Source organism: Electrona antarctica (assembly GCF_951216825.1).
Source record: "Electrona antarctica genome assembly, chromosome: 12".
In the NCBI taxonomy this organism is placed as follows: Eukaryota; Metazoa; Chordata; class Actinopteri; order Myctophiformes; family Myctophidae; genus Electrona; species Electrona antarctica.
In genome coordinates, this window is record NC_136793.1 from 17,875,464 (window position 1) to 17,889,109 (window position 13,646).

Here is a 13,646-nt window from a genome sequence, read left to right on the forward strand (position 1 = left end):
TTAGTCTCTGAGTGAAGCTACAAGCAACTAATACAGGAATTCAGTCAGTGGTGGTAACACCTCCTCTAGAATGTTCCCTGAAGTTTACTTTCACTGTGAATCGTGGTTGTTGTCCATTCAGCAGGTTCCAGTGGTCTGAGTCAGTATTCCCTCCTGTAGCTGTGCAAAGACAATCTGTCCTCCTGTGTTTGATCTGAAGCTCACACCACCACAGACCTGTTGCAAAGTGTACACACACAAAATAATGTTATTGAGGTGAAAGTCAACACTGGCCCTTAAACTATCTGTAAAGTCCCCATCAGTTATGATACATCTGAATTTAGAACTATCCCTAAACCTAACCTATCAAACTACGGCCATCCAAGGCCACACTTTGGGAAAGAGGGAGACTCGTACAAGATCAAACCATGGAGACAAGATGGAGCCATGCAGAAAGACTAAACCACATACACATAGTAGTTGGAGAAATCTTCTTCATAATTCAAATCAACATTAAGTTTACATTTCTAATTTGAAAAAGTAAGAGCAGAGTGGGGTTTTGTAATGTTATACATTGGCAAAATGCGCTTTGAACACATGAGTCAAATTAGTCATGTTCTGAGGATCTTTGGTGCACAAACTGGACTTGCACATAAAGCACAGTCTAGTCTAGGTCAGGAGGGATGATATAATTCCCATGGTGCAACTCGGCCAACAACGCATTGTGAGCTTGTAGATCTGCTATTGAAACATGGGACATTCTGCCCAATGACTACGTTTTCTTTTGGTGCTTTAAGTACATTTTAAGCCAACATTTTTGTACTTTTACTCCAGTAAATGTTGAATTACGGACTACTTGTAACAGTGTATTTCTATATTGCAGTATTGATACTAAAGTAAAACATAGTACTATGTATCTACCACTGCAGATATTTGTCTCTCACTCACACATGTGTGCATAGTACATTGTTCCACAGAGTACTGTAAACACAACAATACATAAGATAATATAATACAAATAATAATGGATGTAATGAAGTAAAGATTACATCCTTAATTGCATAATTCACGCAAGGCCTCCTGGGACACTGGAAACTGGTGGATAGACATGATAGAAGTCCACAAGGGAAACAAGTCCCCAGGACTTTTTTGTGATATCCCTTTAGCTTTAATGTCTTGACTGTACTGTGCTGTTTTACATTTCTGACTAATAAAGTATCGATCATCAATCAAAGTCACGTTAAAGTACAGAAACCTTCTTAGGCAACTATATGCGTTTATCAGAAATGGGGAGAAGGCAGAAGGCATACATCCTTACCTGTAATAACTTGGCTTCTCACAACAGAAGGTCTGATAGTTGAACTGAAGCTGCTTGGTGGTGGTCACAGGTCACTCCATGGTGTGCAGTCTGCGTGTGTCTGTCGTGGTCTGACTCAGCACTGGCAGGAGTGGCAGCAGGAGGACGGTAATGGCCGGTATATATACATATTGTATGTAGGCCAGTGTGTTGTCTTTGTCCAGAAAAACACCTCCCACACTTTTCACACCTCTCACCCAGTTGAGAGAACAGTGATTGGTCTATTTCAATGTGAAAGGCTGAAGGCCCATCACAAAAGCCCACCTTTCAGACTCCATAATGGCCCTTAGCACTTATCCTACCCCCTTAGATAGCACTTTTTAGACTTAGATAGCATTTGAAACAGACTTATAGCATGTCATGTAGACAGCACAATAATTGCATTGTATGTAGTCATAGCACATCATAGAACATATGTATAGCACTAGAATTTCGCGGGCCTTCGGCCCGCTCATCCTAGCGCGAAAAACATAGAGATGCCATGCCTTTCGTCCTGGTGGAGACAATATGTTTTTACCCAGCCACTTCATATTCATATAGAATCTATTATTCTCAGATGGACCTAATATCGCTACACCTGAAAGCATCAAGAATGACACATTATTGATGTTGTATTCTATAGGTCCATATAGCCTAAATGCAGTATGGTTTAATGCTGTAGAATTCACAGCTTTGTGTGTGCCATTCTTTTTTTTTTTTAAATAAGTTTTATCCCACGATTTTGTAACCCATTTTTCACCCCTGTGTCAATGATCTAATGTGATCCTGGGCTCTACACACTCTCCGCCAACCTAGTCCCCATATATGGGGGACATGGGGAGAGCAACGGACTTGAACTCATGCTTCCTTCATGCCTGAGTGTCCAAGTTGCTCCTTTACACCTGACAGTGGGAGTTTCCCTGGTTGGACGTAGCGCGTGGAAGGAACACGTTATTCCAACCAGTTCCTTTCCCCTCCATCAGGCACCCCGGCTGGCCAGGGGGAGGCAGTTTAGAGACCAGGATTACTGCATGTTTTTTGTGAGGGTACCTACCCTAGGGGACACGGGGAGAACATGCAAACACCACACAGAAAGACCCTTTCGCCAACCCCGCCTCGGGTATGGGCACTGATGATGCGGAGGAGGAAACACGCCGCCAGCACCCACAGCGCCCCGAGCGGGAATCGAACCCAGGACCTTCTAGCTGTGAGGCGACAGCACTACCAACTGTGCCACCGTGCCCCAGTGTGTGCCATTATTAATGAATAATCAACAATCAGCAGCTTATGGAAACCAATTTGGCCCCCGTCAGTCAGTTCCCCCCACAATGCTCAAGATGACATTGAGAATAAGCTGCTGATTGATAAGTAGTACCATAGAAGACGTTAGGCCTCACTCACACCTATACATCTAGCATACAACAATGTTGCCTTATATAACAATATTTTGTCATTCCAGCTGTTTTGAGGCATAGGCTCAAGACAGAAACATCCTTAGATTCCACATGAATGTGAGTAAACTAAAAACATGGCATCAAAATATATTTCCTGTTATTAAGTTTGTATAGGCCTTTTACAGTATTAGATCAGGATTAGAACATTTAGAAGTAACTCTTGAAAAGAAAACTGTTAGATAGATAGATAGATAGATAGATAGATCGATCCACTTATAACCAGTAAGACGCCTGAGGGTGAGAAGCGACCGCGTCATAAAGGGCGAGGTGACGTGCACGCATCCACCTGGGTGACTGCTGGGCGAGCGCTGGCGCTTTGGCATGGGGGGTAAGATCAACATATGGAATGAATTCTGTACTGGCCATATATGGAGCATGTCTTGAGTGTACAGGGTTTGATGAGGTCAGATCAACATATGGAATGTCAGAACAGGTCAGCTCCATATAGATCTAAGGGTGGCAGCGGGGGCAGTGTCTTGAGTGTAAAGGGTTTGATGAGGGCCCATGAGCTGGGACTTAATTTTCAGGCCTGTTGAGAACTCTAACCCGACTGCCGGGCGCGGTTTGAGGTCAGATGTAGAGTTGCTGGCCAATATTGATACATCAGGGATCTCCATATACTGTATGGGCTTAATTGCGACATCAGGTTGTATTTACTATGACATCAGGGATCTCCGATGCCACGTGATGTTATGAGACCTGGGCAGTGGGCACCATATATTGGGGCTTTAGAGTGTTACACTATTAGCGGGTCACATCTTATGATGAATTAGGGGCTTCGTTGTTTATTAACATACAAACTCACTGACAGTATGTTCTGTCCCACTGGCTATGAAACAGCTCCTTAGACGAGGAAGATCTGCTAATATGATCTATTGATTCAGTTTCAAGGACATTTGAATACCGTTGGTCCATTGCTGTTGGTTGGAAACCTTCTATGTCCAAAACTGTTAATTTCAGGAGTTCCAATGGATCCAATGTAGTTAATATTTTAGTCACAATCAGATTCAATGGAGTTATTATTTAGTCACAAGGTCTTGATGCATTCCATTGATTATCCAGTGTTTCCCAACCTGTGTGCCGCGGCACTTTACTGTGCCGTTTGATGTGTCCAGGTGTGCCGCCTGATTTTACCGAAAATAACACTAAGCCTCCCCCGAAAGCAATATTATAGCTACTGGGCTGCAGGCTTCCTATTGTTGCGTCGTTGTTGTTGTCACACGTCTAACCATTAGACGTGCGATAACGACGGAACAATAGACTCTAACGACCCTCGGCCATTGAAATGTTAATGCAAAAGAGATGCATCCAGAAGACGCTACATTTCGCGCATATGCACGTAGACAGCAGACACATACAGTCCTACATGTCCCGACCCAAACACTGAGGAGGTAAAGTAAACGTGACGTTGTTGTGATTAAACATAATGTGCCACCAAAAATAGCTGTCCAAGTGTCCATACATGATCGCCTCGTTCGGCCAACACAATATATCTCCCTCCCTCCACAGAAGCGCAGTGATGCCTGATTTATTCTTCGTCGTACACGTGTTCCATGCTGAAAATGGCTGATTTACAAGCTCACAACGCGTTGTGAGCTTGTCGATCAGCTATTTTCAGCACGTGGAAATATGCAGGCTGTGAGAACTGAGACCCTTCACAATAAAAGCATGCAGCTTTCACAAGTTGGCCCATAATAAAGACAAGGAAAAAGATTAAGAATTAGGTGGCATTTCACATTGCATATGAGCTATTTTTTCTCCAAAATGTATTTTTTTTAAAGGAATTAATTTTTTATTATTAAATCCCCCAAAGTTTTTTTATTCAATAAAGTCTGAGGTTCTATATGGCTATGGGCTGTGGTACTAACGAAAAATAACTAAAATAGTTAATTTTTTGGAACCATGAATATATATATATATATATATATATATATATATATATAATTTATATATATACTGTATATATTATATACACATACATACACATATGTATGTATATGTATATAGATAGGCCTATACACCGTATATCTAGGTGTGCCCTGAGATTTTTAGGCTATGAAAAGTGTACAAAAAAGTTGAGAAATTGACATACACAAGGTTTCTGCACGTTATCAAATATAAATGACGGTGAATCTCGGACACCTGTGATGACTAAGTTTGAACCTTTGTCACACACTTCCCTTTGTTGTCAGTTCAGTTGTCATGGAGACCAGCTCAAGGATGAGTGTGAGAGCATAATGTATTTGTCGGGCAGAAACCTTGTATGTATAATATTTCTACTATGTTTTTTAGTAAATGAATGCCCTACTTCGTCGGACAAGAGTAGCGATACTGTTGTCCGACTGTAGCAAAATAATATCCGATCCACAAGCTCACGACACCTTTCAATTTATTTTTCTGTTTAATAGTTTTGGACATACAAGTTTTAAACCCCGACAGTGACAATATGGTGTGAGACAATCCTACAGACAGACAGACAGACAGACAGACAGACAGACAGACAGACAGACAGACAGACAGACAGACAGACAGACATGCTGTGTTGAACTGTGTGTGTGTGTGTGTGTGTGTGTGTGTGTGTGTGTGTGTGTGTGTGTGTGTGTGTGTGTGTGTGTGCGTGCGTGCGTGCGTGCGTGCGTGCGTGCGTGCGTGCGTGCGTGCGTGCGTGCGTGCGTGTGTGTGTGTGCGTGTGTGCGTGTGTGTGTGTGTGTGCCATGTGTGCCCACCCGCCCACCCTCCAGGAAGTGATGGAGAGCCCGGGGACTAGGAGGCTGTTTGTCACCCGGGTCCACAAACAGTTTGACTGTGACACTTTCCTGCCTGAGATCAGCATGGACAAATACCGCCTCCTGTCTGGGTGAGTTTTACACATGACCCCTAGAGCAGTAGTGCTCAAGGGGTCAGTAGTGCTCAAGGAGTCAAGGACCCCCGAATTGATATGTATTTGGCTGTGGACCCACTTCTGAAAATGATGTGTCAAAAAAATAAATCAAAAATATATTTTTTTTCCCCAAAGAATTTTCCAAAATGTTCAGAAATAGCAGATGGATGTACAAGCTCGCAGTGACGCACAGTGAGCTTGTATATCTGCTATTTTTGAATGGTCAACGTATAAAAAGGTGTTAAAATGATTGTGATGCTGTATTAAACAAATTTCCCAGGACCCCACTTTGAGAACCTATTGTGGAGACGAACATTCAGCCAAAATAGCCAATCGGCTGTTTTGAAGAGACTTGGTGGAAGAAAACGTACGGCGGTTCTCAAAGTGGGTTCCTTGCGGCTCTTCCCCCCAAAAAAAGTCTTAATAAATCGCAAAATGTCTTAATAAATCACTTTAACCACTATAACCCTTTTAGTCATCATGGCTTAGTTTTTATATTGTTTTCCTCAGTGAAAACAGGTAGTCGACGAACATTTTTCGCCATAGTTTTAGTGGACAAAAGTAACACTGTGTCCGTCATGTGTTTTGTGTTGCAGGGTTGCAGGTGTAGCAGAAGGCGTGCAGGAAGAGCACGGCGTCCAGTATAGTTTTGAAATCTATGAGAGCATCGACCACTGACCTGTGATGTCACTATGTCATGACTGTCATGTCAAATAGCTCTGAGTGCATCATGGCTTCATCTTTTAACGACGTGGCTGTCGGGCAGAGATATCGTATCGCCATATTTCTACATGTTATGTATTATAAATCATAATTTAATGCCCTACTTTGTACAATGGTATCACACAAAAGTAGTGTAAATAGCAGCTTATACGTCTTACCTTTTTTTACTCTGTGGGTTTTGTGAATATTGAACCAACGAAAAGTATTGACAGCTTGTGATTAAATAATAATAATAATTACACTGCTGAGGTCTCCCCCTCATAGGCAATGAGACAAAACCTGCAGCACACATGGAGCGCAGCCACACTCAATGGAACGGAACACACACACATGGAGCGCAGCCACACTCAATGGAACGGAACACACACACATGGAGCGCAGCCACACTCAATGGAACGGAACACACACACACACACACACACACACACACACACACACACACACACACACACACACACACACACACACACACACACAAAAAAACAGTGGTTGGACAGTAATGAAGTACATTTACAGTACTTGAGTTCTGGACTTAAGTTAAACAAATACAAATAAATGTATAGATCTGTACTTTGTATTTCTTTGTACTTTGTATTTGAGTCACATACGTGTGTCTACTGTATGTATGTGTGTTTGTTTGAAACAACACAAAGCTTTTAGCATTTCCATTAAGCTATAGGTCCCTTATTTGAGATATAGAGATTAGCCTGGACACCAGACAAATAGTGCAGGAAAAAACCCTCTAAAAGAGGCTTAGTTTTTGAGGTACCCCTCCCCGAGGTATAACAAAACGGGACAACGTTTTTTCATATCTTTAGGATGTCCCCTTCATGAAATGGATTGTCCCGAGATTTACTTTTACTGCAAAAGTCATGAAATTAATCCATGAAGTGACTCACCACATAGGCAAAGAAACGCCTATCCTAAAAGAGGGAGTTCCAAGTAAATCCTCTGTCATTTTCTACCTGCTGATTGTTTTTACATCATACTTGCACAGATGGTCTACAGGTAGTGTGCCTACATCCCAGCACAATCAGAATGCCAATATCTGGTTCTAATGTGAATCAGCAGCCTTTTATATAAGGTATTAAATAGCAAAAAGTTAACTTTTCTGAGCAACATTCACTTGTCCTACTCTTTATCAGGGTTAGAACTAAATGGGACATAGTTTTTTCATATCTTTAGGATGTCCCCTTCATGAAATGGATTGTCCCAAGTTTTACTTTTACTGCAAAAGTCATGAAATTAATCCATGAAGTGACTCACCACATAATGAAAAAACGCCTCAATCATGTAAGAGGGAGATCCAAGTCATTTTCTACCTGCTGCATGGTTGGTTTTATGTCATGCTTGCACAGATGGTCTAGTCAGGTACATCCTAAAGCAACCTAAATGCCAATATTTGGTTCTATAGTGAATCAGCAGGCTTTAATATAAGGCCTTATTAGAGGCAGAAATAGCCAAAAGCATAGAAACTGCAGTATCAACCATCAATCTATTTACTTTGAATGCAAAAGTCATGCAATTCTTCAATTAACTTTTTGCACCAAAAAAAGTGCATACAGTGACCCCAGTGTCTACAGGTGTCTGTAGACAGTAGTGTCTACCGTACATGAGCAGGGTTTTATTAGCCTGGCTAATAAGCCAGAACGAATCAGCCGTTGTCAAAAACAATTGCCTCTGGCAATTTGAGTCTGGCTTATTAGCCAGGCTAGGGTTTTATAGGCACTCTGGGTTAGAATCATAGGTGTTACACTCAAGAGTACAGGTCTCCGCCAGACCAATTACAGGTTATTGTGGGCTGGAAGTCAATCTTAGCCAGTCAGGATGGAATATGAAAAATCTGAAAGAACTGTTTCTTTATTGTACAGATGACGGTCACACGCGGACGGACAGACAGGGTGAAAAACATAGAGATGCCATGCCTTTCGTCCTGGTGGAGACAATATGTTTTACCCAGCCACTTCATATTCATATAGAATCTATTATTCTCAGATGGACCTAATATCGCTACACCTGAAAGCATCAAGAATGACACATTATTGATGTTGTATTCTATAGGTCCATATAGCCTAAATGCAGTATGGTTTAATGCTGTAGAATTCACAGCTTTGTGTGTGCCATTCTTTTTTTTTTTTAAATAAGTTTTATCCCACGATTTTGTAACCCATTTTTCACCCCTGTGTCAATGATCTAATGTGATCCTGGGCTCTACACACTCTCCGCCAACCTAGTCCCCATATATGGGGGACATGGGGAGAGCAACGGACTTGAACTCATGCTTCCTTCATGCCTGAGTGTCCAAGTTGCTCCTTTACACCTGACAGTGGGAGTTTCCCTGGTTGGACGTAGCGCGTGGAAGGAACACGTTATTCCAACCAGTTCCTTTCCCCTCCATCAGGCACCCCGGCTGGCCAGGGGGAGGCAGTTTAGAGACCAGGATTACTGCATGTTTTTTGTGAGGGTACCTACCCTAGGGGACACGGGGAGAACATGCAAACACCACACAGAAAGACCCTTTCGCCAACCCCGCCTCGGGTATGGGCACTGATGATGCGGAGGAGGAAACACGCCGCCAGCACCCACAGCGCCCCGAGCGGGAATCGAACCCAGGACCTTCTAGCTGTGAGGCGACAGCACTACCAACTGTGCCACCGTGCCCCCGTGTGTGCCATTATTAATGAATAATCAACAATCAGCAGCTTATGGAAACCAATTTGGCCCCCGTCAGTCAGTTCCCCCCACAATGCTCAAGATGACATTGAGAATAAGCTGCTGATTGATAAGTAGTACCATAGAAGACGTTAGGCCTCACTCACACCTATACATCTAGCATACAACAATGTTGCCTTATATAACAATATTTTGTCATTCCAGCTGTTTTGAGGCATAGGCTCAAGACAGAAACATCCTTAGATTCCACATGAATGTGAGTAAACTAAAAACATGGCATCAAAATATATTTCCTGTTATTAAGTTTGTATAGGCATTTTACAGTATTAGATCAGGATTAGAACATTTAGAAGTAACTCTTGAAAAGAAAACTGTTAGATAGATAGATAGATAGATAGATAGATAGATAGATAGATAGATAGATAGATAGATCGATCCACTTATAACCAGTAAGACGCCTGAGGGTGAGAAGCGACCGCGTCATAAAGGGCGAGGTGACGTGCACGCATCCACCTGGGTGACTGCTGGGCGAGCGCTGGCGCTTTGGCATGGGGGGTAAGATCAACATATGGAATGAATTCTGTACTGGCCATATATGGAGCATGTCTTGAGTGTACAGGGTTTGATGAGGTCAGATCAACATATGGAATGTCAGAACAGGTCAGCTCCATATAGATCTAAGGGTGGCAGCGGGGGCAGTGTCTTGAGTGTAAAGGGTTTGATGAGGGCCCATGAGCTGGGACTTAATTTTCAGGCCTGTTGAGAACTCTAACCCGACTGCCGGGCGCGGTTTGAGGTCAGATGTAGAGTTGCAGGCCAATATTGATACATCAGGGATCTCCATATACTGTATGGGCTTAATTGCGACATCAGGTTGTATTTACTATGACATCAGGGATCTCCGATGCCACGTGATGTTATGAGACCTGGGCAGTGGGCACCATATATTGGGGCTTTAGAGTGTTACACTGACTGACGGACAAAAATGTACGATTTCATAGTAAACGCGACCTGCGGTCACAATAAGGCCTTATATAAACGGTTGCTTATTCACAATAGAACCAAATATTGGCATCCTGGGGGCAGAGAGCACTGAGGGGGAAGGTGCCCAACCCCCAGAAAAGGGCACCATTTTGGGGTGGACTTTTTGTGGGGGTCCCTTGTGCCATTTCACATCAGAAATATCCAACTAGGATGTTCCACAATAACTTGGCCTGTGTCATTGGACAGTAAAATAATACATTCTAATTTCCATGTAAACATAAAAATATATAATGTGTGTGTGTGTGTGTGTGTGTGTGTGTGTGTGTGTGTGTGTGTGTGTGTGTGTGTGTGTGTGTGTGTGTGTGTGTGTGTGTGTGTGTGTGTGTGTGTGTGTGTGGTGGGGGGTAGGCGTTTCTTTCAGTGGGGATCACTTCATGGATGGATTTAATGACTTTTGCAGTAAAAGTAAAACTTCTGACCATCCATTTCATGAAGAGGACATCTTAAAGATATGAAAAAACAATGTCACATTTTGTTGATAAATAGTAGGACCAAAATTACAAGTGAATGTCAGAAAAGTAAACTTTTTGCTATTTCCGCCTATTTAAGGCCTTATATAAAAGGCTGCTGATTCACATTAGAACCAAATATTGGCATTCTGATTGTTCTGGGATGTAGGCACACTACCTGTAGACAATTTGTGCAAGTATGATGTAAAAACAAACAGCAGGTAAAAAATTACAGAGGATTTACTTGGAACTCTCTCTTTCAGATAGGCGTTTTTTATTGCCTATGTGGTGAGTCACTTCATGGATACATTTTAAGACTTTTGCAGTAAAAGTAAATCTCGGGACAATCCATTTCATGAACGGGACATCCTAAAGATATGAAAAAACTATGTCCCGTTTTGTTATACCTCGGGGAGGTGTATAGTCAACTTTTGGGGCTTTTGTTCCTGCACTAAAATTGAGCTGCCTTGAGAGCAGCATTCAAAAGCTGCCCTCAGAGCAGCAAATTAACATGGTTTTACAGTATGTATAGCATTTAAGCTGCCCTCAGAGCAGAATTCAAAAGTTGCCCTCAGGCTCAGGGCAGCAATTTAACATTGGTGTATGTATATCATTCAAGCTGCCCTGAGAGCAGCATTCAAAAGCTGTCCATATATGGAGATCTAGGGGTGATCAGGTGTGATCAATATTGGCTAATTTGGGCCCTGTCCAGAGCCCGGGCAGAGGCTTTTGTGCTGAATCCCACTGAATCAAGGCACTTTTTGAGTGGTGTAAACCACTCCTACAACTGGCTTTGTTAGTGCAGAAAAAATTAGCATGGTTGCTATGTTCACCCTGTTCACCCGGGTGTGATTTCATTACGTACAACTGGCTTTGTTAGTCTGTGCAGAAAAAATTAGCATGGTTGCTATGTTCACCCTGTTCACCCGGGTGTGATTTCATTACGTCAGACATGATTTCATTACGTCAGACAGGCTATATAAGACCTTACACCACTCAGTTCACACGGGTGTGATTTTTCTCTTTCAACTAGCCCACATTAATTCATTTGGCTGGTGGTGAAATTATGAAGTTATGCCTTTGGTCAAGTTGACACCAAAGTCCTACCTGTCACTATAGGCAGATCAGAATGTCATATGAAGTCATATGAAGTCATATCTGAATACAAAATATACTGGAATTATGAATTGCTATAGTATTTCCAAAATGTAGGCATACGTCATAATGTTCCAATATTATCAAAGTGAAATGCCCTGCACAATCACTATATGAAAATGAGTGTTAGTTTGATTTAAAAAAAATAATAATGTGATTTTATAGAAGGATAACAAAGTGAATTAGTTTGACCCATGATATAATATTTTACAATTAAACATCTTTAACCTGTATAGACAATATATTAGTTGTGAATATTTAACTATTTATGTAACGTTCAGTGACTCAGACAGTACAACACAGAAACCAGGCAAGAATTCAAAGTTCACATCAAGGTTTAATCCACATGATTGAAAAATACAAAACATGTTTTAAATTATGTTGAATTGTTTTTTACCATTAATCTTCTCTTCTAGGGAACGGGGGTCCCTTGCGCAAAAAAAATAAGCTGGGCATTTCATAGGTTTGAAAACTGTTAATGCGACAACACAATCATATATTCTATAAAACTGAGTAATATTCCCCCTTAAAGACTGTCGTCATCATCATCATCATGTCACACTGATCACCGCTGGTAAAATCGCCAAAGGAACAGTTTCACTAATGCTTAAAATGTATGGAAAGAGTGTTTCAGTGAAGGTGTGTGTGAAGGTGTGTATGCATGTGTCAGTATCAGGATCAGAGAATGACAGCTTCCCCTCGTTCCAGTCCAGCTGGACTCTGATCCTTTGAGGTGCCTGCTTCAATGAAACAGTGGTTTTCCTTAGTAAGGACCATGCTGTATAGATCCCTTCTTCTAACCTTATTGTATAGTGTTCACCCTTTCCTTTTCCCTTCCTTGTGTACGACTCTGCTAACAAACCCACATCCCAGTCTGCACCAAAATTGTCCCCAACCTGAACGTCCCAGCTGTGAGTCCCTGAGTTAAAGCCCTCGGAACCAACAACGAGGGGACATTGGGCAAACCTCTCCGGGTTGTCAGGAGGAAGCTCGGAGAGGCAGGGCGCCTCTCCGAATATCACGCAGGTCAGATCTTCAGATAGGATGAGGTTTCTTCCCGCAGTGTTGGGGTCCAGGATGACGGGAGTGTAGGAGACAATGTCCTTCATCTTGTTCCAGACTCTGAAGGTCAGGTTTCCCAGGTGTTTGGCTTCGTCTATCAGTGGTCCCGAGACCAGATGTGGGGCCTGCAGTGTGAACTGGACTCTTTCCATTGTGGTCTTGTAGTTCTGCAGGAATGAGATGTGTTCAGCTCTCAGCTCCTCCTCTATGTCTCTGATGTTGTTTGAAAGGGTTAATATGTCTCTGTTCAGACCCTCAATCTTCGCCTTCACCATTTGACTCTTCTGCTGACCTTCCTCCCTCAGTGTAGTGATCCTAGCCTCCTCTTCCTCTTGTAGAAACTGATGAAGCTTCTTAAACTGTTTCTTAATCTGTATCTCTGTGTACTGCAACTGGGCCTTAATGTATATTGCTGTTCTTTCACTTTTCTTTTTAACTTCATCTAAGACCTCCAGCTTCTCCTGTAAAGGCTTCAGTGATTTCTGGACTTCCTCCTTGCGATCCAGAGCAGCTTCATCGATGGGTCTGAAACTGTGGTTGTTGTGTTCTTCAGAATCTCGACACACAACACACACTGGCTCTTGACATTCCAGACAGAACAGTTTGAGTTGAGCATGCAGACCGCAGAGATCCTCATACCCTGATGAAGTTCTCTTACGTTTTGAAGCTCTCTGTCTCGTGAAGGCCTCACACAGATTCCTCATAGCCAGATTCCGGGGTAGATGATCTGTTGAATGTATTTCCTTACAAACTGGACATTCCTGTATTCTCTTCTGTCTCCACCATTGCTGCAAACAAGCTGTACAGAAGCTGTGGCCACATGACAGGAGAACGGGATCTTTAAAGATGTCACGACACACAGAACAGGAATAATCCGACTTGGCGGCCAT

The 13,646-nt window shown here is 42.4% G+C and overlaps 1 protein-coding gene across 1 annotated transcript; it reads right to left on the minus strand.

Annotated features, from left to right (window-relative positions):
- Nucleotides 1-12,245: 12,245 nt before the first annotated feature.
- LOC306934306 (nuclear factor 7, ovary-like) lies at nt 12,246-13,646 on the minus strand (the record flags this gene model as incomplete). Its single annotated transcript, XM_079516877.1, has 1 exon — nt 12,246-13,646. The coding sequence occupies one exon, from the start codon at nt 13,644-13,646 to the stop codon at nt 12,246-12,248; it is 1,401 nt and encodes a 466-aa protein (XP_079373003.1).